The following is a 24927-nucleotide window of genomic DNA, read 5'->3' on the forward strand; positions in this document are numbered from 1 at the left end:
TATATTAACTGCCTTAAGTTCATTCTTATTTCAACTAAATTTATAGAGGGACACTTCTGATAACCTCCTCCTCTATAAGAAGACCCAAAAGGGTCGGATACTGCTCTTTGCATCTCTTGAGATAAATGTTCCTCAGTCTTGTTGCTTGAGTCCAACCCCAGGGCTTCCTTGGCATTTATGATACAGTTACAGAACAGCCCACCTCAGCTTATACGGTGATATCGAGCTGAAGATCAATGCTGGCCCTACACAAGTTGCCGTGTCCCTGGCTGTGTAATGCAGAGGAGGCTGTAGCTGGAGTGGGAGGGCAGTAGGCGACTGCCAGCTGAAGATGAGGATGAAATCAGAAGAGAAAGTCCAGCTTTGGAAGTCTTTTCATTTTTGTTTTCAGATTGCTGCTAAAATAGTTTCCTTTGCTTAGTTGAAGCGAAGATTTTGTTTGACACACCCATCAGAGAAAGATGTCAGAACTAGTCCTGACATGTTTCCTGTCACTGAACCAGTTATGTAATTAATATGTCTCTACGTTTACCAGAAACATCTTGTGATTTTGCAGCAGCTGCAGACACTTTATACATTTACAGCTCCATTTATCTACAAATCAGATCTTTACCTATTTTTCCCCGCAGAATTTTGTTCTTCTTGAGTATTTTAGCCAGTTTTATCTCAATAAGCTCTGATTAGATATTTCAGCAGGCCACAAAATGTGTCTCCAGACAGATGGAGGCACAGTGTTTCCTGCCACTGGTAAACAGTATATCATTTCACATAAATGCTTTTATTGACGTGATAAAAGATGACACATTGAAATTATAATCATTATGTGATATTGATAACTCATCACTAAAAACTGTGTGTGGTTTCCAGTGAAGCAGCCATGAATTGAAAGCAGTCAGCTGTGATGCACTGATGCTTAGCTCAGTCCATTTAACAATTGTCATCACTGGAAAAGTAGAATGAAGCGGCTGTGAAAAAAAAAAAAAAGCCTTTGGGGGTCCCTGAACCGATGCATATAACAGGCTGCTAGAGGAAGACAACAGCTGTGTGAGCAAGATTGCTGCTAAGTGTGCGATGTAGGGCTGCAGCTAAGCTCGCAGACTCCCACACATCCGTCCACACCAGCTGCACCGGGCCTAATGCGAGCTTTTCTCTGCTGCTGCTGTGATCAGAGGCACAAGATCCGAGGAAATCCTCCAGCCTCTGATACAGAGTCGGTGGAAGTTGGTTGGTTTCACCAGCACCATCCTGGGCAATTAGCCTGCTATGGCAAACTATCCAGAGGAAGTCAAAGCTGTAACATGGTTTCTGCAGGTGAATCTCAGAGATATGAGAAGTATTTCCCTCAACACCCACAGCATGAGGATGTTTCACTGAAAGACAGAAGAGAGATCAGAGATGTTATGATCCCGTATTTTACCTCCTGAAACCATGAGCAATCCCTGGATTTGTGTAGTCTTACTCTTAAACACTGGTGCATGGTGCAAGAAAATGCAGAAGAAGAGAGATAACATATTTCTAATTGTCTTAGTATTCTGTACTTTACAAGTTAATTCCATGATAACAAGAAAAAAATAAGCAGAGATGATGAAATGATAATGTGATAATACATTTCATAACACCCCAAAAATGAAGCTTGTTTTCCAGATATAACAAGATAATTTTCTGGTTATCTAAAAATGAAATCAGTAGGCTTATCGCTATCATTAGCCAGAGATAGCATGTCAAGATGCAGTTCTGTCCCACAGGACTGAGGTAACTGAAGCCTATTACTGTGTGCTTTTCTTTTCATAAAGTGGCCAAAGCACAAAGAAACCCAGAGATTTACTTTCTTGAGACAACAAGATATAAAGATAAGTTGAAATCTGCATTAAAACAAAAAACAAAAAAACAAGACAACTCATATCAGGAAAAGGTGAAATACATTGTTTTCATCGTGACCTTTGGGGGCTTCCGTAGAAACGAAGTCAGAATGTGTATGAAACCAAGTATACATGGCTAAAAGCACTATGTTAAGCAGTCTTTTTTCACCTTTTATAAGCCTATTCAAAATTGGCAGGTTTAGCGCCTCCAGATTATTTATCCTCCGCACTGGTCGTCCACATGCTTTGTTCGTTTCATGCTGTCTCCGTGAGATGGTTATATGTCAGACAGCCTCAAGATAACTGTCTCTATTGTCTGCTAAACTTCCATATTAAGAGATATCATCTGACGTCTGCACTGTAGTTTTAAGGATTATGGCAGTAAATTTTCATCAGATAAAAATGTAACTCGACAAACTGAGTTCTAATTTCTGTTACTCAGCGAGAGTAAAGATGTTTTATTGTTCAGTCAACTCTGGCTTGTGTCACACTCTGCTAGCATGACGCTCTCCTTGCAGCTTGACAACAGTAGTTGCTCCATGCAGTCATTGAGAACTGATGTGTTGTCAACTAGTCTGGAGAAGTGTGAACTAGTGTTGTTCCCATAAAAGTTATGTGAAACTGTGAACTTTAGCCCTGAGATTAGGAATATGTGTGACTGTATCCTAACGGCGTTTCTTTGTCTCTTCTTCTCTCTCAGGTTGATGAGGATGTTGCTCTGGATCAAGCTGTGAAGTTCTGCCAGATACAGTTGGCCACTTCTGCCCAAAGACAGGTAAAGGAGTTTAAATTAGCATCTTTGTCTGTTAACACTGCTGCAGTGTGTACAAACTGAAACCTCTTCTTTTATCTGCGTTGATTAATAACTGGCACTAATATCATGGTTATTTCCACTGATATTCAAATTGATGCTGTTGCATCCTCGTAGCGGGTTGTGAATGCACCCTGTTGTCCCTCCAGTCTCACACAGAAGCTGCTAAACTTGTCCTTAGTTTTAGTTCCAGCCTCAGTTTGCATGTTGTGTGTATTACAGGCAGCGTGATTAGGATACACAAAGCTAAACGACAAACATCAGTATCCTAATCCATAAAGTAAGTGTGTCTAATTGAATTTAATCTGATGGCTTCATCCAAAGCCGAACCAACTACAAACACAGCTTTGTCTGCAGCCCTCGTATTCCTCATCGTGTCATTATCCGCTCTGTCTCATTCTGTGTCAGCGGCTCCCCCTTCCTCACATCCCTCCTCCTGCCCACACCGTCAACAAGAGTCCCTCTGCCCACATCCTGTTGTCACGGTGATGTTCCCCTCCGAACCTCTGGCTCGGGAGAAGTCGCTGTGGGCAGAATAAATCTGTTCTCCTTGCTCACCAATCCCATCATCTGATTTTCTGCATGAGCCTTTTTGTTGTCTTTGTTCGTTTGATGTTGGCGTTCATGTGTGGTAATGAGAAATTGAGATGATGGTGAACATGACGCAGAGATCCACACGCAACATTTCTCAGATGTTTGAAAGCTGAAAAGAGAAATGTTGCTCACAAACTGTTGTGTTGATATTAAAGTAGAAAGGGCTTTTCAAAGATGAGGCAGAAATAAAAGAAGAAAAACAGCTTTTTTTATTTAACAGGAGTTCACTGTAATGATTATCAGTCTTATAACAATTCAAAGCTTTCTGTTTATTGTAAATGTTTGTTAAAACTCCTCAAACCGTGGAGTAACTCCTTCATGGAATCAGACTAAAACAGCTGTGAGCGCTTTAGAATTCAGTTTGCTTTTCTTAATTTCTTTAAAAACTGTCAGCTTCTTCGATTTAGGCTTCATGCACATGAAACCAGATGTTTTCAGAAACGAAATCTTTTCTGAAAATGCTTTCGTCCATCTGTAACCAGGCAAATCCGTCAATGTGGCTTGAAGCATGCCAAACCCATATGGGGCAGTGTTTTTCAGACATGAATCCCTTGCCAGTCAATCAACCCCGTTTTCACCAAGAGATCTGGATTTATTCATCTTAGTATGGCACACATTTAATGCCGTTTCCATTGACTAACCCCAGCACAGATCCCCAAATTACCGATACGTACCGTACCAGGAGGGGGCACAGTTGGCTGTGGAAGCGCGAACAGGATCAGGCTTTACCAATCCAACCCAACCAAACTGTACTGATCCATACCAGACTGCTTGATGGCAACAGGGCAGAATGGATTCCTGTCAGCTGTGACGTTTAAGAACAAAAAGCTTCCTCAGATACCCAGCTATGGCCTTAGTTTCATCTACAGGTCTGTCGTGATTTGCACACCATTTGCATTTGTGCTCTGTCAGCTGATGTGGTTGCTGGGGATGGGCACTGAATTTGGCACTTCTACAGGTATTGACTGAATTCCATCTGTTGAACTGTAGAGTACCAATTCATGTAAAATCAAAAGTTACCATATTTAGGTACCTGAACACATCCTTGTGGCTGTGAATAAGTGGAAGAGTAGTTGATTTTCCATACTGAACATGAACACAGCATTGCAAATTTATATATTAAGAAAGCGGGTAGGTTCAAAAACGCAAATGAATTACAGCTTTTAAGTGTTTTTTACACTACATAAAGACATAATTAAGTTACGTTAGCCTATAGCAGGGGTGGCCAACCTGCGGCTCACGAACCACATGTGGCTCTTTGCCTTCCGGTGTGTGGCTCTTTGATCCATTCATAAAAATATACATATAAATGTATTGTTATGGGTAGTGGTTTGACAATCAATCTTAAATATTCATATATTGATGCCAACGTTGGGATCATTATTGGTCAAGACTTGGTTGATGACCTTGATACTTAAGTTTCAGTTTCTCTTCTCTACATGTGCTCCTCTCAATCGCTCATAGATAGATAGATAGATAGATAGATAGATAGATAGATAGATAGATAGATAGATAGATAGATAGATAGATAGATAGATAGATGGAACTTTATCTCTTCTGCAGTAAAAACAGAAATTGGTCTTTGACATGGCTCAAAGTACAAATTTAAACATGCTTACAAACCCACTCAATCTTGCTTTGAAAATTGGAAATGTATTGATTTTCATTTTATATCATTTCATTTATGTGTGAGAGGAAGTGCGTTTGTTAGGCCACACATGTAATGTGGCTCTTTGTAGTACCACTGTAATTTTTGTGGCTCTTGGTCTCTGACTGGTTGGCCACCCCTGGCCTATAGCCATGGTTGTCCTGAATGTATAGAGGTGCTGTATTTCACTTTATGGAGAAAAATGAGACCACAGTGACTAAAAATATGACAGAAGCAAAAAACACTCAGAAAGTGCTTGGGATTCTGAGGGTTAAGAAAAAAAATATTAAATTGGAAAACTTTGAACAGATTAATATCTATTACTGTATAAATATACAGAAGTACCAACATTTGGTACCATTGAGTGCCAGTGCCCATTGCCAGGTACCGGGCATTGGTACTGTATTGTTTCAGATGTGAAAAGTACCCATCCCTTGTGGTTGCCCACTGGAATCAGTCTTAAAAGCTGTAGCGCCTGTATGCTTAGCTCATAGGTTGAATTTTAAACCCAAAGTTCAGAGGTGATATTTTAATTCTGTGAAACTCAGAATCAACAGACCTTGGTGAGAGTGTTTAAAATGACACGTGTAATTCAGAAACACAGTGGTGTCATTATATTCCATCAGCTGGCAGCAGGAAGCGTGGGGAAGCTGCTGTGCTGTGACTGGACGTCACTCTGTGCCAGAAAGGACGAAACAGTGTGCGTCTTTACCTCCTGAGAATCAAGCTTTTGTTCGCTTCCATTTGAATTCTCCCCCACATATTGCAGATCAGAAGGAACTAACAAGTTTAAAACCTGAACCTTGTCTTTGGGCACTCAGTTTTAGTTACGAGATAACACAATCGAGTACTGTGCCACAGGAAAAACAAAATGTTATTGCCCCAGAGAGAACATGGGGTCTTAGGAGGTAAAACCTGTTGATTTCAGACTCAGTCACATTGTGATCAACATGATTGAAGACTTTCTTCAGGTGTGGCACTGTTATTGTGCAGTGCAGCTACAGGAGTTATCACTGTACCTAATGTTTGTGCAGAGAAACAAATTATCTTGATGAACTCAATACGAGTCCTTGGTTTAATTGAAACAACCATTTGTTGCGTAATAGTCAACCTTAGGTTAAATCTGTACCAGACACTCCTCATTTGTCTGCAGACTGTCAGGTGATTCTGTTGTCTCCTATAATCATCAGGTTTGCGCGTCATGTTTGTCGACTTGTTGAACATTCTCATAATTAGCCTGTAATTGTGTTTCCTCATGACGCTAACGAGACAGAGGCCTGCTGCTGCACCCATTCTTGTTCTGCCGTCTAATCTAGCTGCTGTTCAGTCATAATTATTGTGCTCCCAGCTCCCGTCCTGGTTTTTTATCTCTGTCGTGGGAATCATGAGTAGGCACCTTGGAAGCTCTCAGCTCGAGAACATGAAAAGTTGTTTGCTGCCTCTCACACATTCACACATTCCTTTAAGCCCCCACAAGTGCAGAGTGAGCTCGGTGTTGTGCCGAGTCGTTTTGTAATCTGTGTATTGTTTGCCTTTTTGGTTTAATGCCTCATCAGGGGGAAACAAACCAGCGATAAACGACCTGTGAGCGCACATTTGAACCAATGAAAGCTCTGATGTGATCTTATGGTTTTGCTCTCCTCTTCTTGTGGTGGACTTGCTGCACATTTTGCGAGGCTCAATGAACATGCCTCTTTAAACTCCTTTCCTACCTGTAGCAGGTAAATTAGCAGCCATGGAAGTTAGTTAAAGTTTTAAAGCAGAGAAGATGAGGATTGACGCTCCAGTGTCGGTCCCATTTGGGCAGGCGATTTAATTAAAATGTTCGGTTGGCCGGTCTTTTAATTGTGTTGAAGAGATGACCAAAACCGAACATGACATCTACAGCTGCTCTAATCTGATTTAAAGCCCAATCCCCATAATTGCAAAGAACCATCTTTCAGTCCGCTCTGTGGGACCTCAGTTTGGCTGCCAGCAGACAGCAACCCTGAGGAGCCTTCCAACCGCCTGCTCCCCGCGTGCTGCAATTTTCTCAGGTACTGCCTTTCTCTAATGTGCACGGTCCAGCTGACTTGTTGCTGTCTTTGTTGCCGATGTTTAATTCATGAGATATGAATCATCAAAGCCGGCTCTGGAGCTGCTGCGTGCTCGGAGCTGCTGTGGCGCTCTGTGTACGAGCTGAAGGATCTGTTGCTGTCTCAGCTTTTGGACGGCTACTCTGTTTGATTTGTCTGTTTTACGCTGCGTGAATCCCAAGGGGGGACCTTCATCATACACAGCTCTGATTCAGAGCACAATTTGACTTCCATCTCCCAGCTGAGAGATGCAGGAGAAATGAGAGCTGTTTGTGCCAAATAATCTGGTGCTAACAGTGTGTGCGTGTGTGTGTCAGACCTGCTCATTATGTGTGATGTGGCCCTCAGAGTAACACTGTTACACATGAAATAATCAGATGTAGCTGTCCTCTCTGTTCTGTGATGTATGTTTAATCACTCTGACTCATTAACCTGCTTTAATGATGACATCAGAGCATACCTGTGCGGCTCTCGGCGTCTTATACATTGCTTTAAAGTGGATTCTGTGAATGTTAGACTTAAGATCAGAAAGCTGCATAAACTGGCTTAAAAGAGCTGCTTCTCCTTCAACCTTTCATCCATTTAAAATTGAAAACTAGAGAAGCTGTATTTATTTCTTTTAACTGTGCTCCTGTGTTGCCATGACAGCAGCTCTGGGAGCAGGGCGGCTGTTGTCACAGGTTGTTTGTGCAGCTCTCGTGTTTGTAAGAGGTTTTCTAAAGGACACACAGGGAAGTGGCTCAGAGGGATGGAGCATGGTGTAGAGCAGAGCACCCACAGCACCGAGTCCAGGGAGAGTCTGAGCCCCTCAGGGGGGACGAAACTGCCGCTCTGCCCAGGACTTCTCTCATGTGAAGACTGTCTGTGCTGATGTGTGGTGTGTGAAAAGTGCAGACTGCTTCTCGGACTCAGAGGCGAGGATGAACACCTGAGAGCCCTCCCAGAGCAGAGGACGGTTTACGCCGCAGATGGATCTCTTCACGTCCTCACAACCTCTCCTCTTCTTCTCTATCCCACAGTCTGCAGGCGACGCCCCCACTACGCCGAAATACACCAAGGAGCACCGAGACCTCTTCTTCCCCGCCTCCCTGCCCACACCTGTCCTCCTCAGCCACACCGCCTGCCACCCACTCTCCACCCAGGACAGTCAGGCCAAAGCGCTCTACGAGCCTCTGAGCAAACTGAACAGACCTGTGGCCTCAGGCTTCCACGATCAGACGCAGCACAGGAGAGCAGCGAGCCACTCTGCAGCCGCCATGGCCTTCCTACCACACACAGGTACAAAGCTTTCTCTCTAACATTCAGATATGTTTTTATTGTCTCACTGTTAGAGGAATGAATCTGCCTTCTGCTGCTTAAAGAGACTGTAGAGATGATATTTAGACTGGATTAAATGCTGCTGTTGTTTCTACTACTGCTCAGCTCCTCTTTACAACCTCGTGCGCAGTTATTCATGGGACCAGCAGGGGGCGCCTGTGGATCTCCACAGCTCTGTTACATAACATCTCTGGCCTGTTAATATTTTGCCTTTTAGGTTTTTGTCAGTCCCCCAAACAGAGTTTTAGAAACCATCATCCTCCAGATTGTAACTCCGTCTCTGCCTACACGAGCCTCTGGAGGGTTTTCTCATAATCATCCTAATAATGAAAATCTGGCAGAAAGATTTGCTGCTTATCTCATGTTTAATGTGTGAATTTGCTCTCAGTATCTTTAGCCTGAAGTGCCCTGCTAATGTAAACTCAGTCTCTGAGCTTGAATCTGTAAAATGTTTTAGGGAGAGCTGTTATTCTAAATATTTGAGCTCATTTGCTTTGGTTATTAGATTAAATCTTTCAGAGTGTTTGGATAATGATCTGATAGTTGCGAGAAGCTTGTAGAGAAAGTGAAAAGGAAGTCTGAAAAGCTTTTTGGAGGCACTGAGAGCACTTTTCCTGTTATTGAGGCAGACTTTGTTGCTTTTCTGTCACTCATTAAGTCGAGCTGTGGGAAAAGGTTTTTCAGATGGCTCATCTGTTTTCCTCATTTCCAGACGCATCTCTCAAACCTGAGCCCAATTTCACTTTTATATAAATCTGTCTGGTGACAAACTTGAAAGAGTCATTGCCTTTGGAAAGAATGATTCCAAAAAATGCTGAATTACCAAACATGAAACTCAGATTATTTTTTTTATCAAACTGTCACGAAAAATGACTTAAATTACACTTAACATCATGCTTAGGAGTTTATGCAGATAAAGCAGCAGCAGTCATATTTTCTGTTGCATTTCCTTCATAGCAAACTCATTTCATGGATAAAAATATGGATTTATTCTTTGACAGGTCAGAACCTCAACTTTTACTCAGCGTGTAAATCAGCAGGAAATAAAACATTAAACACATTTTAAAGTTTCTTTACTTAATTGCATCATATTTTTTTATTGCTCTCAATTTTTATCCCATAAATTTTGAATTCTTTTATCGATTGAAATCCCATCTGCAGGTTTTCACAGAAAAAAAAAAAAACCTCTGGAGTCTTAAAAGCAAACCTTTGATCTGAAAGCTGTCAGGCAGAGTTCCTTGTTTTCTTCTTTGATCTAAAACTCTAAAACACTGCCACAGTCCTTCTGATCACGTTCCCCATCCGCCAGACGATAAATTCAGCTCGACACAGAAGAGGTCATGTGATCTGCCCGAGCAGACAGAAAACAGAGTGCGCTGGATTTAAAAATTAAAGAGTAATTTTCCTTGGGGTGTCTGGATTACAACAATAATCTGATGTGATCAAAGCGTCTGTGAGCAGAGTCTGTTGATCAGTTGTAGTGTTTCTAAAGTGAACAAAGTCAGTAAAGACATTAAGTTGTTCTGTTTAACATTCACACAGAGAGGGAGAGAGACACAAAGACAGGTTAGCATCAAGCAACACTGCAGCACTATGTATTATGTAATGGTTACCAAGGCGACACTAGTGAGGAAGAGTATTATATCATTTTTGTTTTGATTTTTGTCTGAGCTGCAGGAGCACAATGAGCACTGAGTTCATACAGTATGTCAGAGTGTAATTGTGAGGGTGTTTCACAGTCCTCTTTACATGTTAAACTCCCCGTAACGCCACATTTTTCAGGTTTGTTCCTTTTTATTTCATAAAATCTGAACACTGAGCACAGAAATGTGAGTGATTTATTCTCCACATAAAGCAACAGGAGATAGATCCTCTCTAAACATTAGTTTTTTTTTTTCAAAAGATCCACTCATTCATAAGATGTCAGTGATTTCAAAATAAAAGTGCTCATAGTTTAGTTCTCTAATGGTTTTGTTTTTCTCTCTCTGCACAGAGGAGCGAGAGGAGCCCTCAGAGGGACTTTCATACCGCCAGCAGGAGTCACACCTTTGTCAGCAGATGAAACTGGCCACTGTTTCCCAAGGGCAGGAGTCAGCAGCCGGCTGGTTTCAGGAAGAGACCGCCACATGTAGCACCGCACAAACATGCCCAGGTCAGAGGGGTGACACTGGTTCTGGTTCACAGCAGAGCACACAAAATTCAAATAGAACGTGTAATTGATGTTTCTCATTGAGAGAATTCATACATCAATGTTTCTCCCTTGACCACACGATCCTCAAAACTTAAAAAATCTGTTGCATGAAAATCCAAATGAGCAGCTTTCTGTGTTTTTAAGAATAAAGTTAAACGTTCTTTCTAATCTGTCTTTTATTTTGAGGTAATTTGACATTCTACGAGTTTCCACCTCCACTGTTCAGAGCGGATTAAATAAGATCTTGAAGGGACTAGAACCTGCAGAGTCAAATAAATCAGACAGTCAACTTAACTTTTTGCCTTGAGTTAACTTTGTTTTATTTTGTGTTCCTAATGATAATTAATTCGTTATTTTTAAGTTAAACGTTTGGAGATTCAGTTCTCACATTTTTTTTAAATTATGGGTCTGTTCGCTTCTCTTATAAAGATTTCTGGAATTAAAGTTCTCACAGGATTTTCGTCAATTTCAGAATTGTTGTATTTTCCGTCAGTGTCAATCAAAAAAAAAAGTGGAGCGGACTGCTGTTTTTAATGTCCGTTTGTATCTGCATCCTGTAACACAAGTGCAGGTTTGCATCTGTGTGGAATTTCAGTGTAGGCCATAGTCACAAACCTTAAATCTGCTTTGTGAAGTCTGCTCTGTGTAGGAGGCTTTTATTGTGGTAGCGAGCATCAGCGTGCTCTGCCTGTCGTGTCGTGTCGGACATTTATTTCGGGCTTTGGTGTGTAATTTATTTACCGACCCAAGAAGAATACCAGGAATTAGCAATTCGTAACGTGACGGAGTTTACCGTTAAAGCTTTGTCGGTGACTGGCTCGGACAGGACCACAGGTGATAACACACATCTACAGAGCACCGCGCCACGTGAAACAGCTTTGAACTGGACCGTTTGACAACACAGTTCTTACATGGCATATTCGCTCAACAAGCTAGCACTAGCTTAATTTCTTACATAGCATATTAGCTCAACAAGCTAGAATTATTTTACTTATTTACTTTGAACGACTGAATGGGTCAAATATGTGCCCTAAAATAATAAAAATAATGCCAAAAAATGACGTCATTGGAATTCACAAGGTATCCAGCTTCAGTAAATGGGATTAGCTCCAACTGCAGCAATAAAAATAAAATGAGGAACAAAATAATAATGCATTTCAGATAAAGATAAAATTAATATTCTCTAAAGCTGAAATTTTGTGAAGTAGATTTTTTTCATTAGTTCCTCCAGACCAAAGTCTGATGTGTTTATATTGTAACTTCGGTAACTTGTTTGAGGGTATCTCTATATTGTTACTACTTTAGGCTGGTTAAGGTCAAGAATAGAGGAGGCTTCTTATTCCACTGTTATAATTATAATAAAATACATAGTCCACATATGTCATAATCTAATCTAACCTCAAAAAGCTGTTGTTTTATAAATTGACGTTTTCTTTTTGGCTTTAATCCCTGAGATCTTAGGTCATTTGTTTGTATAAAAAGTTTTAAAGAAATAAAGTTGAGTGGAGTAGACAGAGCACTCAGTGACTCAGTCTGTGTAGATTAAGCGTTATGCGCGTCAACATTTTCTCTTTTCTTCTTCAGACCAGCAGCAGTACGCCAGCAATGAGCAGTCAAAGCTTCCAGACCCCAACAGAATCCGCTCCCGGGTCCCTCCCAACATGCCAAAGCTTTTCATCCCGTCCACCGTCACCAAGTTTCCACCAGAAATCACCGTAACACCCCCAACACCCACACTCCTCTCCCCCAAAGGCAGCATCTCAGAGGAAACCAAACAAAGACTTAAGGTATGCACCGTCTCTTTCTCAACACGTTATGTGCCAGTGAGCTAACATATTTAAGACTCAACAGTGCCCCCTGCTGTCTCCTCCTGCACAGAACGTCATTCTGTCATCTCAGTCTGCAGCCACAGTCAAAAAGGACACCCTGAGCCAGCCGGCGCTCGAGGTGCAGGAGACGTCTAGCCAGGAGTCGTCTCTGGAGAGTGAGTCCGACGAGGAGGAAGAGGAGGATGACTACATGGACATCTGAGCTCTGAAGGCTCTGTGTGCACGCTCGAACTGAACGAGGTCGGCCGTTCTGCCGCCTCGCTCTGCCAAACCCCGACCCCTGTCTTAAAAAAAAAAGGAATGGTACACGTCTCTGCAGCTGTCTTTGTTGATGCTATTGTTCTGTCACGTGCATTACAAAATAAGATGCAGTATTCTCATCGCCTGTCATGTCACCGTGTTGCTCTCTGGGTGCACGTGACAGGCGATGATGGCTTCAGTCCCACAGCATGTCTGTAACGTGCCATTTATGCATATCACACATCAGCTTACGGAGCTGCACCCAGCAGAATCCGGAAACACAGGACAGTCAGCCTTTTATCGCCTATCGGTCCCGTATTTATGCATCTATTTTTTTAACAGTGTTTGCTAAACCTCTGAGCCGCAGCTAAACCCTGGTCTGAGAACTCGTCGATCTGAGGTGCCTCAGTCTGAACTGACACTCGGCAGCATGAACCTGCTGTCCTCCACTCTAAACTTTTACTTTGGCATGAGAATTTCGTCTGCAGGACATCGATACATGACATACTTCAGTGAACACGGAGGTGAATCCTGGACAATCGGCTGCACTCGAGGTTCGTCCGTGGAGCTGAGCATCCACGCAGCCTCACAACCTGTAGCAGATTGGAAATGTTTACACTTAATATTTGGGATGCTTTCTTTTAGCACTTACCTTTGTGCTATTTTTGTACTCACTGTATTTCTGGTTATATTTTGTCTTCTATACATTTTTCTTTCTTCTGTGTGCATTTGTAGCTAAGAGGAACAGTTCAAACCAGGAAGTGTCCTGTCACCAGCACTGATCTGAATGAAACGAAAAGAGCTTTCAGTTATTACAAATTAGCTTTTCTACACTCAACGATCCACGAATCTTTCCAACATGTTTGGCTTTAACAGGCATTAAGCTCGGGGAGTGTGTGCATGTGTGAGAGCGTCAACATTAAGAGGAGGGTCACTTCGGATTCAAACTGCAGGAAACAACTCGCTGTTAGCAGATGCTCTACACGAGAGGGATTGAAATGCATGAGGAAGACTTTCTAATACTGATGCCTTTCCTTAGAAACTTTGGGTAAATTTGTCACAACTCTTAACTCAGAGAAGACAAAAGAATGTTTTTTACAGATTGTTTTCTATACAAAGAAAGATATTTACTGATTGTGTTTCTTGAAAGCTGTCTACAAATCATTTTTAAAAGGAACACAAATGAATAATTGTAAACTATCACCCTTGTTGAAAAAAAGATATTGTTTTGTATTTTCTTTGATAGCTTTTCTTTATTTTTTGTTGTAAAATAGTTTTCTATTGTTCTGCTGAGCTTCTGGGAATGTACCACGTTTTGAGGTGAGCAGGCTGAAGCCCCTGAGCCCGGCCTGCTGAGGGGAACTGTTCTCTATGTCTGGACTGAATGCATTATAGATGTCAAACCAAAATATATTTGAGAAACACATTCACTGTTCTGCGTGTGTTACTTCAAAGAATCATCGAAAGCTGCAGAGCGTGTTCTCCACGGGGGTCTTGATCCAATGAGACGTGGTTTTGTTTGGATGAACTCAGTTCATAGCTCCTGGGCTTTCTGAGAAGAATGGTGAGGAGCCTGAGGGCCCGGTTGCTAACTCTGGTTTATTCTGAGACACAAATCAACACATCCCGCTCCTGTGTGTGTGTGTGTGTGTGTGTGTGTGTGTGTGTGTGTGTGTGTGTGTGTGTGTGTGTGTGTGTGTGTGTGTGTGTGTGTGTGTGTGTGTACAGTTTATATTTTAGACAGCATTGTTAATTCGATTACGTGATGAGGCCAGTGCTCGACACAAGCTGGGTCAGAATCAGTTGCTGATCTGTTGTTTCCTTTGGCGAGAAGATTTAACCTCCTAAGACCCAGCGTCCACATGTGTGGACAGTACCTCATTTTTTTAAAAACTTTGATCTATTGGCCACATTTCGGGACACTGCCTATGTTATCTTTTAGTGGTGTCAAAACATTGCACTTGTTTCATTTAAAAAAAAAAAAAAAAAAAGCGAATTGAAGTAACATATAGGTAATAACAACTAATAGTGAGCTCATAACTAATAACTTCTTGTACAAAGACCAAGTTTACTTATTACACTTATTAGGTCTTACCTATCCCAAATAGCAAGGAGAAATAAAAAATGCACAACAGACCAAAGTTCAGGTCTCAGGAGGTTGAAGGAAACTTTAATTAAAATATAACTAATGAGAAAGTTCACTTGAATTGCTTTTAGTGTGCCACATAAAAACAAACTGCATGACCTCCTCTCCTCTGGTTTGTACTTTTTCTTTAAATTTAGTGAAAACCGCCTCCTCTCGGTGATGCTCCGGTCCCTTTGCGTTACTCCTTCAGAGTGAGGAGATTGTTTTAACTCTGAATGGTGCTGTGTGATTTTAGCTTAAAGGGGCTGGAGACGATGCAAGTTTCCATTTATTGTTATTCTTGTCAAAGGTCAGTCTTTCCTAAAGAGCTTTACACTTACAGTGGCTGCACAGAAAAACAACTTATCAGAAGTAAATCAGTGATTGAAAATAGTTTAAAACACAGTTTGCCCATGATTTAAACCCTATATTTAAGTAGAATAATGCAAAGACTATATATTAAATGTTAAAACCAGGAAATATTTGTAAAATATAAATGTTGTTAAATATCAGGCTAGCAGCACATTTCATGTAGTGGCATACACAACAGAATGTTGTCATGTTAAAAAACAAAAACAAAAGGTGGTTATCTCTCACCAAACTGCTCCAAGTATGTAACCTTAGTGAGCATGAAAGGCACTACAATGAGACAGAGTCCCTTGGTAGATGAAACTGAAGAGTTTCATCACTGTGTGACTGCTGAAGATATTGGGTACTGTTAGACAATAATTGATAATTAATTGAATTAACTATTGCATAAAGGGGAGTAATTACAGAATAATGTTCTTTAGCAGAAATTTTTTAAAAAGTATTTGGAGCTCATCATCTCCATTAAATCATTAAAAGCTAACAATAAAAACAAGGAACAAACAAACACTGGATGGCTGTGATCCGGTGCTTTTAATACTCTGGTGCGCAGTGATTTCTGCAGTGGACACCTATTTAAAAGTCATTTTCTCCTTATTGCGGTAGTCTCTATAGTTAAGCTGTACATCAGCCTCCAGAGTGCTCTCTGCTGCTCATCTCCTTTGAGCTTCATTCAGTGGTCAGTCGCTGCAACTGCAGGTCAATTTTCTCTGACTCCAAGATGACCCCCAGACAGCTGCATCTGATGACCCCTGCTGGCATACCCTGTCAATCCTTCAACTCCAAAAGAACTCAAGAGGTAAAAAAAAATAAGATGACATACAGTAACATCAAAGTAAGGGTATGAGTCTATTATTTTTGAAATTTTTGTTATAAATAAGGAGTAAATTACGATTAACCATGTAAGCACTGAAGTGGATATTAAGCAACACTAAGTTTATATCAAAAAGTTATAATGTGTGAAAATGTGTGAAATTGTTTTACAAAACATAAAAGAAAAATCATTATTTATGGAATTAAAATTTTGAAAAATAAAATTTATATAAAATTCACAGTACTCTCAAATGTTTATGTTAAATGCTCAGGGCAAGTCCATGTCTGCAAATTGATGAAAAGAAAACAACAACAACAACAACAAACTCTTTTTCTTTCCCATTCTGAAAAATAAAACACTTCAGGAGAAATCTTGACACACTTGACTTTCATATTTGATGCATCAGAGAGTTAAAACAGACATGACTCTGTAGTGGAAATCCCAGCATGGGCTCAAAATATCTTCAAAAAAAAAACTTTGTGAAACAGTTCCTGCATTCACCAACAGCACTCTAATCAGCAAACTACATCTTCTGGAAATGTGATAGGATGATGCAAAACAGCCTGAATTATATTCAAATAGCAATGTGTGATTGAGACTTTTTATTTATTTATTTTATCCAATTTGACCACATCTCCCAAAAAAAAACCTGTAATAAGCATGTGAAGTGTGTTTTAGAGTTGACTAAATTTTTGTTTTACACTTTTGACCATGTCACAGTGACTCCAAGAAGACAGCAAATTAACTGGTACCATCCTTCTCCAGCCTGTCAGATTCAGGAGACAAGAAGACTATTTCAAGTGTACCTTTATGCTGTGGATGAAATAAGATGTTGGAAAAGTGTTGTCATACACCAGTTGGGGAAATCATCAGGGGGCGTTCACAATGACCCTGGTGCTTTGAGGTATAACACCCGTCACAGGCTGTTCGTCAGGCGCTCTTTGAAGAGGTGATGGTTCCACGTAGCCACACGGCATCATTTCTGTCACCAGCAGAGACCACACAACAGTCACAGCTCATTTCTGGACAGTCAAGTTTATTTCCAGGAAGCCTGACCTCTGAGAGCAAAACAAGAAAATTTAATTAAATGTTGAACCCAACTGGCTATTGATAAGATTTTTTTTTTTTTTTTTTACTATTGTTTGGCTTTGACCACTAATTCAAACATTTATGAGGTTACAAATAAATGCCTGAAAATTTATATTTAACTTCCAGAAAGAAAAGCCATGTGTAAAAAAGTTTTCCTCAAAGGGTTTTACCACCTTAACAACCTGAAACACCACCTGCTTTAGCAACAAAAGCAGGTCTGATCTAAACCTTTAAAACCTGAAAAACTACAAGACAGGTGAAAGACAAATGATTAATAAACCAGATTATATTTCCTGAACTCTATTTCCTGACAAAGTATCATTTCCAAGCCTCCATGCTGCTTCCAGAGGAGCGTAGGCCGGCAGACCACCCCACTGACCACATTGACTTTGTGGTCAAAGGGCTCGTACACGGTGGTGTGAAGTCTCCGACACGAGGGAAGTCATTAGTCTTCATTAGCAACTTCCAGGAGTTTCTTATGAAGTGCTGTGAAGTTGTCATTTGCCCCCTTTGCCAGGCAAGCTAGATTTGAGGTTTGTTTTCTTATCAGGTGACCAAATGTGGCAGGCCTCCAGTTTGGTGCATGTGAGATCAGGTTTTGTGGAGCCAGGAGAGGGAAGAGGACAGGAAGTTTCTCAGTCTGCTTCATTTTTTGATTCTTATGTATGTTTTTAGATGGTTTCTCTTCTGTTGTTACAAAAGTAGAGATTTCCTTTTCTGCACGTATTTGCATCACTGGATAAAAGCTCCCTGCTGAGCTTTTAACACAGTGTCTAGAATCAGATTAAGTCACATTATAATAAACCTTGACATGTTTTCATGTGATGGCATTTCTCCTGTCCTGTGAGCCTGTGTTGTTTCCAGCCGTCGGGTGCTGCTGCTATCTCCACAAACCCCTCAAAGTGGCCAATTAAGCATCAAAAGGGCATGCTGCATGGCTAATGTGAGCGAAAGGTGTGAGATTTCTCGTCAGTCCACTCCGGGGGCTCTTTATTGGGCTGCTAGAGAGCCGTCTGATCCCCAGGCCCTGGCTGTATATTGGCAGCTGTTAACTGAGGAGCACAAGGAGGATCTGTGCAGTTAAAGCAAATGGCCAAAGACTGACACCTGGGAGGTGAAACATCACTGCGAAAACAAGGTGATCGAGGAGGACAAGGAAAGTGGAATCAGACGTTAGATGTGGAGATTCAAACTGTTGAAATGAGCTCAAATGTTAGTGAACAGATGTATCCTATAATATATTTAACGCCATGTTTTTGCTCTGTGGTCCATCGAGTCTTCTCCTCATCTCTCTCCTCATGTGTCATCCTGTCCAAATATCCCTGAGGCTTCCTGTCAGGCCTCTCTGCCCCTGACTTTCCCCTCAGGCTGTGTATCCATGAAGCCTTCCTTCACCAGTCACACCTGCCACCTCCAGACCCAGTCCATTATGGGATTAACACTGCTGCTGCTGAAACGTACACCTCAGCTCACACTCTGCTGCAGAAACTGAAATAAACCTCAGAGCTTTCATTTCTCTAACACAATCTTTCCTCTTAAACTCTCAGACAGCTGCATGACCTCTCTGACCCTCCTCTGATTTTTTTTTTTAAATAGTTCAAGGAGATGATCCTTCTCAGCTGCGCTCCAGGTGAGGACAGCCACACTGGACCTGTGACGAATAACTCCTCAACAACTGGTTTCACATGTAGAGGATAGAAACACGTCGCGTTTCCCCAAGGCCAATGCTGCACCACCTAGGAGGTGGGGGAAGTGCTGCATCAGGGCCTTCAGCGTTCAAGACGTCTGCAGCTTTAAGTGCATCATTACAAGCTGGAGGTTATTATCCTTTTTATTCTGCATCAACCACACACAAACGTGTTAAAAGGAAGGTCAATATTTTCACAGAGAGGACTTTTAGGAGTGAAGATCTCTTTATGCACACTTAACTGCTGATTCTGCAGAGTGCTTGCGTTTAAGGCTCGTTCGAAGGCGGCAAATTGCTGTTAAGACTCCTCATCGTTAATGGGCTCTATGCACGAATCACTTCCACATGTTTTGGCATTTCCTTTTATCAAAAGAAATGTTAGAAAGTGTCATGTGTTATGAAGGCAGAGATTAAATAGATAAGGTGTTTACTGGACTTGGCTTAAGTGTCTGTCAATGATATCATTCCTTTGCAACTTTTGAGGTAATTAGCTAATACAAGCTAGCCTGAGCCTGAAACCTTGCTTATGGGTTTAATGTTGTGACTCCATCCTGCTTCAGGTCAATCATACTTTAAAGTAAGTTTACTCATGTGTACATACCTCTCACTTCATGTGTTTGGACTTTTATTAAAGTATGAGGCTACAAAAAACAAGGCTACAAATGAGAACTCCCTAGTGTGAGTCCAACTCACTCACAAGAGATTCATGTTCCATACATTCAACATTTTACACATCTTATTGTAGATTTTACACGGTTTCTGTACATTAGGAGCCCCTAATGTTCCAAAAATATACAAAAACTTAGCTCTAGCTTGACGCTAGCATACAAAGGGAAACTGCATTGGTATGCGAGCAGTTAGCATACAATGAAATAACTTTGGTTTTCTGCCAGAATTTCAACTTTCATCACTGAATACACAAACAAATGTGAATAACTCTCACTTAAGATTCATTTTCAATACATTTAACATGTTAAACATCTTTTAATATACCAAACACAATATAGGACACTTAGCGCTAGCTTGATGCTAACATATATTGGAAATTGCATTGATATTCCAGCAGTTAACACAGCAATATAATTTAGGTTTTCCAGCAAAAATTCAACTTCCAAAACCAAACCCACACACACACACACACACACACACACACACACACACACACACACACACACACACACACATTTACATTATTCTCCCACAAGAGATTCAAGATTTAAGTTTTAAATCATTTTGGTACATGAGAAGCTCCCAATTTACCAACAAATACAAAAGCCTAGTAGTAGCTTGACACTAACTTAAAAAAGGAAACTACAAAAATATGGTAGCAGTTAGCACACATTGCAGTAACTTTGTTTTTCTGGCAGAATTTTAATTTTCATCACAGAACACACAAACAATTGTACAATTCAGTACATTCAATATGTTTTACATCCTCTTCACCATAGAGTGGTGGTTGCTGAAAGAGCTGTCATCCCGTCTTTGAAAGGACTTCTTTGTATTTTAACATCATTGTGTACAGCGCGTAAAGAATTAAGCCAAAATCAAAAACATTAGCACAAACAACTCAGCAACAACGAAAATGAACAGTTTTGGATGTTTTGACATGTAACATTCAGTGGTATATTAAGTTAGCACAGCACTCTATGGTAACCAGCAAATTACATGCTTTCTTAGATTAAACTGGAAATAAGCCATACTCGCCGGTGGATAACGCCTTGTGCATTGGAAAGAGATGCCCTTAATTTTGAGATATTTTTTTTTTACATTTTCACACATTTGGCTCCACATTCTTACAGTGAGTTAGACTGGTTAGCATGGTTGCTTCCCTGTTGTAGCATGTAACCTGTCATCCGTATGGTAACACATAAGCAATTTTACCCTTTGTGCACTGCAGTCAGAGAGCCAAGCTAACAGGAGGCATTGTATTCAGCCCACAGACTTGAGAATACAATGAGAAATGGAAGTGGAAGTGGTGTGTTTATGCTAGCAGAGCGCTTGAATGACGTGAAAGTTGCTTCAATTCAAATGTTCATGCCTGGATTTTGTTCCTCTATGCTAACGCTCGCCATGTTTAGCATTTGTTTTGGCTCTTTAAACACAGTACCAACCAGACGTGGATGCTGGGAGGACGCTTGGTGCTTGTTGGTGCGGGTCTTTATTCTCACAGCCCTCCTGTCCCATTCAGAGCTGACTTGGGCATGTGGTGCTAACTGGCTGTTAATTGCCTGCCTATACACGAACCTTTCTCCACATGAAGAAACTGTCCCCTTCAAGGGAAACTGGCCTAATGAGATTATCTATCAGAGCATGGGCCTGTCTAGACACCCCAATACACAACAGCCCCACCTCCCTCCTTACATCAGTGCTGGCTGCTCACGCCCTCAGGTGAGGGTTACCTGAAGACAGAGTTCATGTTGTCATTACACCATTATGGCTTTACACTGACTTTCCCTCCCACTGAGTCATTTCTCTAAAGTGGACAAGGCTCAGGATGTGGAAGAGTGTAAAGGGGGTTATGGATTTCAACATCATATTGTGTTTTTATCTCATTTATGATTCATTTAAAGGGCAAGTGCAACAATTACTGCAAGAAGGTAAAGCACTGCTGTTTTCTTCTGAGACACTAATGTGTATTTTTCCTCCACCACATGTGGATACAGCTTTAGTCTTAGACTACTTTTCTGACTTCAGGCAAAATATAATCCATTCATACATTAAATGGATAATATTATCTCAATATGGCTTTATTAATCCAAATAGAGAGATTATCAAGCTACCCCTGAGTATGTAAAGTAAAATATAAATACATATAAAAGAGCCCCATATTTGCATGCATATGCTTAAAGTGATAAAACATTAATGCAATGAGATAATGATCCAACAGTTTCATGCATATTTCTCTGGAATGGCCCTTAAGTAAAACTTCTGATGCTTCTGAAGTACTTTTGCTTTTTTATCCCGGGGAACATTTTTAATGAAGGATTTTATCTTCAACAACATTTCTATGGTGTATAACCTTTGATTTTAGATAAAATTAGAGGTGTGAGGACTTCTTCCTTCCCCTAGTTGCTTTTACTTTTAAGCAGAGACCAGTGTTTTCCATCTCTGGTTATCCTACATGTTGTGTTAAATGTTCTACATTGGTTATCAAACACGTCTCACCGACAGTCTAAATACTGTTTCTGTGTGCGCTTATGTCTGTGTGAATGATATTTACACAGCTTCTGGTGCCGCTGCTGCCCTGAACTGCAGCAGGGAAGTGCGTCCATATTTGTTTTAAAGTCTCTTAGCAGTTAATAAAGATGCATTTCCTCCGTCCCCCTTCCTGTGGGGACGGTATCAAGACTTTGTCAAGTCTCTTTGATTTCCCGCAGCCTCCAATCACAGCGGGGACCTGACTCATCATTGTGCCACTTCAAAGCCTGGGAATGGCTTCTCTGACCCCTCCCACTCTGGGGGCCCCCTTAAAAGTCATGGTCACCTCTTACTGCAAGACTCTGATGGATCTGAGTGACTATTGCTGGACCTAGCTTTTCTTCTCTTCTCTGTTTTTTCCACATGCGGCTGGAAAACAAAGAGATCTGAGCTGAAGGTTTTGTTGGATACCACTGACCTTGGATTGCTTTTGGCCCTCAGTGCATGAACCTTTATCGAGCTTTTCCTGTGCTAACAGCTCAACTTGAAGCATGCAGTCCATCAGAGGTGAGTGACTCTCCATTTATGTCCAACCAGACTTATCATTACCTGAACTTACTGATCTCTAACACTGACTGCACTGAAGACATTTGACTATAAACTTCTTCTGCTCTCCTTCCAGACTTAAAGTCAAACTTCAGCGGCCCTCCTCCCTCCTCCATGGCAGCAGGACCCGATGCTTATATTCAGGGTAACATCAGGATGACTCTGGAGGACCCTGAACTCTGGAGGACCTTCAGTGACATTGGAACAGAGATGATAATCACTAAACCTGGAAGGTAAAAACAGTCACATCGCCATCTTCTTCTGTATCTCCTGTTTCTGTTCTTCTCCTGAAAACTCATATTTTCCTTTCTGACCTACAGGAGGATGTTCCCACACTGTAAAGTGAATCTTTCTGGACTCATTCCTTGTGCAAAGTACATCTTGATGGTGGACATGGTTCCTGAGGATGGTTTCAGATATAAGGTGAGCTCTTTTAAAGGTGTATATAATGATCATATTGAGTTAGAGTAGACTTGGCTTTGGGTGTAGATCTTCCTTCATGGTCTCCAGAATCTCCAGACATGACCCCCCTGTTTATCCCCCCTCCTCTCCCCTGACATCATACATCAAAGGGTGCTATCTCTTCCTGTTTTTCTATCCCCTGCTGAGGACCCACTGTACTACCCCCTGTCTCTGTGGGTGGTGCAGGCCAGCAGACTCTCCACTCTGCCGTCCTGCTCTCACACCTCCTCTGGGGGAGAAGGAGGAAGATGAAGCTCGTTCTGTGAATCACCTTTTCCTCTCTGACACGTTGACTAACTCTCTGTCTCCTTCCTGCAGTGGAATAAAGAGAAATGGGAGGTGGCAGGGAAAGCAGAGCCTCAGCCTCCCTGCAGGACTTACCTTCACCCGGACTCCCCGGCCCCGGGAAGTCACTGGATGAAGCAATCCATCTCTTTCCTGAAGCTGAAGCTCACCAACAACACGCTTGACCAGCACGGACATGTAAGTGAATCTACTTCTGATGAGAAGACCTTGGTGAAGGGGTTAAAGAAGTGGAAGCGTTAAATCCAGTCTGTCATGTGCTCTGGTTTAACTCCTCTATTTCTCCCTGCAGATTATTTTGCACTCCATGCATCGCTACCACCCGCGCTTCCACCTCGTCCAGGCCGACGACCTGTTCAGTGCCCGTTGGAGTGTTTTTCAGACCTTCACCTTCCCTGAGACTTCTTTTACAGCAGTCACTGCGTACCAGAACACCAAGGTGAGGCTGCGTCACTGAAGGAAAAAATGTGAAATCAAGGTTAAATATTTCACATACTAACTGTCCTGATTCTACCACCTACAGATCACAAAACTAAAAATTGATCACAACCCGTTTGCAAAAGGTTTCCGGGAGGAAGGCACCAACAAGAAAAGGTGGGTAATGAGTTCTAAATAATTAAAACTGATGGAAATGTTAAAGGGGAGCCAGGTGTGAGAAAGAGTTGTTAATTTGTAATCAGGATTTAGAATAAAGATTGCATTAATTTTTACCAACTTTTTTTGTGTGTGCTGTTGCAGGCGTGCAAACAAAAACCCCAGCTGTCTGGAGAAACGAGCCAGGATGTCAGACATGTTGAACCAGGACTCTGAGGAGGACAGTCCATCAGGTCTTATTCTCAAACTCTCAAATCCTCCTGTTAATCTTCCGGCTTCTTACCCCTGGACTTCTCGAAGTTAAACTCCTGTTTTTGTTTGTTTTTTTCCAGATTACTGTAAATACGAGGGTTACGATGCAGAAGAAGGAGACCTACCCAAAAGGAAAGATGCTGGAGCAGTCAAAGAGGAGCGCTCCTCTCCGTGGGCTGCAGAGAGGGATCACAGTGTGAGGACTGACTCTCCTGCAGGGCCTGACCACAGGGACATGTACAACGCAGAGCAGCTGGTTCCTGCCGCTGCCTCCTATCAGCCGTACAGGTGAGCGCTGACACAGAGATGCTGAAAAGAGTAAAGAGTAGAGCTGGTGTTGTTGTGAGGGAAAAAGCTGATCTTTCTTCTTCTCTTCAGGTTCCACGAGTACGGGAAGTCTCCGTCTCCATCCTCCAGCGTTGGAAGCAGCAGCAGTGGATCAGGACGCAGCAGCTTTGAGTCCAGAGTCCCTGACATCGCTACTGTCCCGGATCACGACTCCTCAAAGCACCGGACGCATGAGATCGGCCACTCAACATGTGGCCCTCAGCACATCCCGGGCCCCCAGGACTACACAGGGGTCCTGAACATGAGCATGGCTCAGCCCGGCAAACCTGGAGTGATCAGCCACCACATCTACAGCCCGTATGGAGCCGAGCAGACCCTGGGCCAGTGGAGCGGCCCCGGACCTGCCCAGTACCCACCTCCTCATCACCTGACGGCCGACTACACTACACAGGCTGTGCATCACAGCTATCACCATGGCAACGTGGCAGAGTGGAGTCAGTACCCGCTCTTCTCTTATTCCTGCTGGTGAGGTGCTGATCTGACAGAGAGAAACTTTGAGACGCTGATGAACACTTGCAGCTTAAGGGATGCATGTCCACAGAAACAAACTGAACTTCCACAGGAAGGAGCTGAAGCTGC

At 41.9% G+C, this 24927-nt stretch overlaps 2 protein-coding genes across 6 annotated transcripts in view; both read left to right on the forward strand.

Moving 5' to 3' along the window:
* cabin1 (calcineurin binding protein 1) overlaps positions 1-13983 on the forward strand; it is a 43018-nt gene extending 29035 nt beyond the window's left edge. For all 5 annotated transcript variants that reach the window (XM_074669578.1, XM_074669577.1, XM_074669579.1 and 2 more), the window contains 5 exons: positions 2560-2634; positions 8007-8265; positions 10298-10456; positions 12080-12282; positions 12374-13983. In XM_074669578.1, coding sequence (XP_074525679.1) covers positions 2560-2634; positions 8007-8265; positions 10298-10456; positions 12080-12282; positions 12374-12526 — 849 coding nt within the window. In that variant the 3' untranslated portion in view covers positions 12527-13983. The remainder of the gene's footprint in view (positions 1-2559; positions 2635-8006; positions 8266-10297; positions 10457-12079; positions 12283-12373) is intronic.
* An 8272-nt stretch (positions 13984-22255) lies between these two features.
* On the forward strand, positions 22256-24817 carry tbx16 (T-box transcription factor 16). Its single transcript, XM_074671068.1, has 9 exons — positions 22256-22350; positions 22466-22622; positions 22710-22812; positions 23170-23334; positions 23447-23593; positions 23678-23748; positions 23893-23981; positions 24081-24288; positions 24379-24817. Exons 1-9 carry the CDS (start codon positions 22335-22337, stop codon positions 24815-24817), a joined length of 1395 nt encoding a protein of 464 aa, XP_074527169.1. The 5' UTR covers positions 22256-22334.
* The last annotated feature ends 110 nt before the right edge of the window (positions 24818-24927 follow it).

Source organism: Halichoeres trimaculatus, unplaced genomic scaffold (genome assembly GCF_033239565.1).
Source record: "Halichoeres trimaculatus isolate MK-OKI-2021-1 unplaced genomic scaffold, fHalTri1.1 fHalTri1_scaffold_5, whole genome shotgun sequence".
Classification (NCBI taxonomy): domain Eukaryota; kingdom Metazoa; phylum Chordata; class Actinopteri; order Labriformes; family Labridae; genus Halichoeres; species Halichoeres trimaculatus.

Coding starts and splice junctions, on each gene's coding strand:
- tbx16 (XM_074671068.1), top strand. Junction 23,594..23,677: donor CTGCGTACCAGAACACCAAG/GTGAGGCTGCGT, acceptor TACCACCTACAG/ATCACAAAACTAAAAATTGA. Junction 23,749..23,892: donor GAAGGCACCAACAAGAAAAG/GTGGGTAATGAG, acceptor GTGCTGTTGCAG/GCGTGCAAACAAAAACCCCA.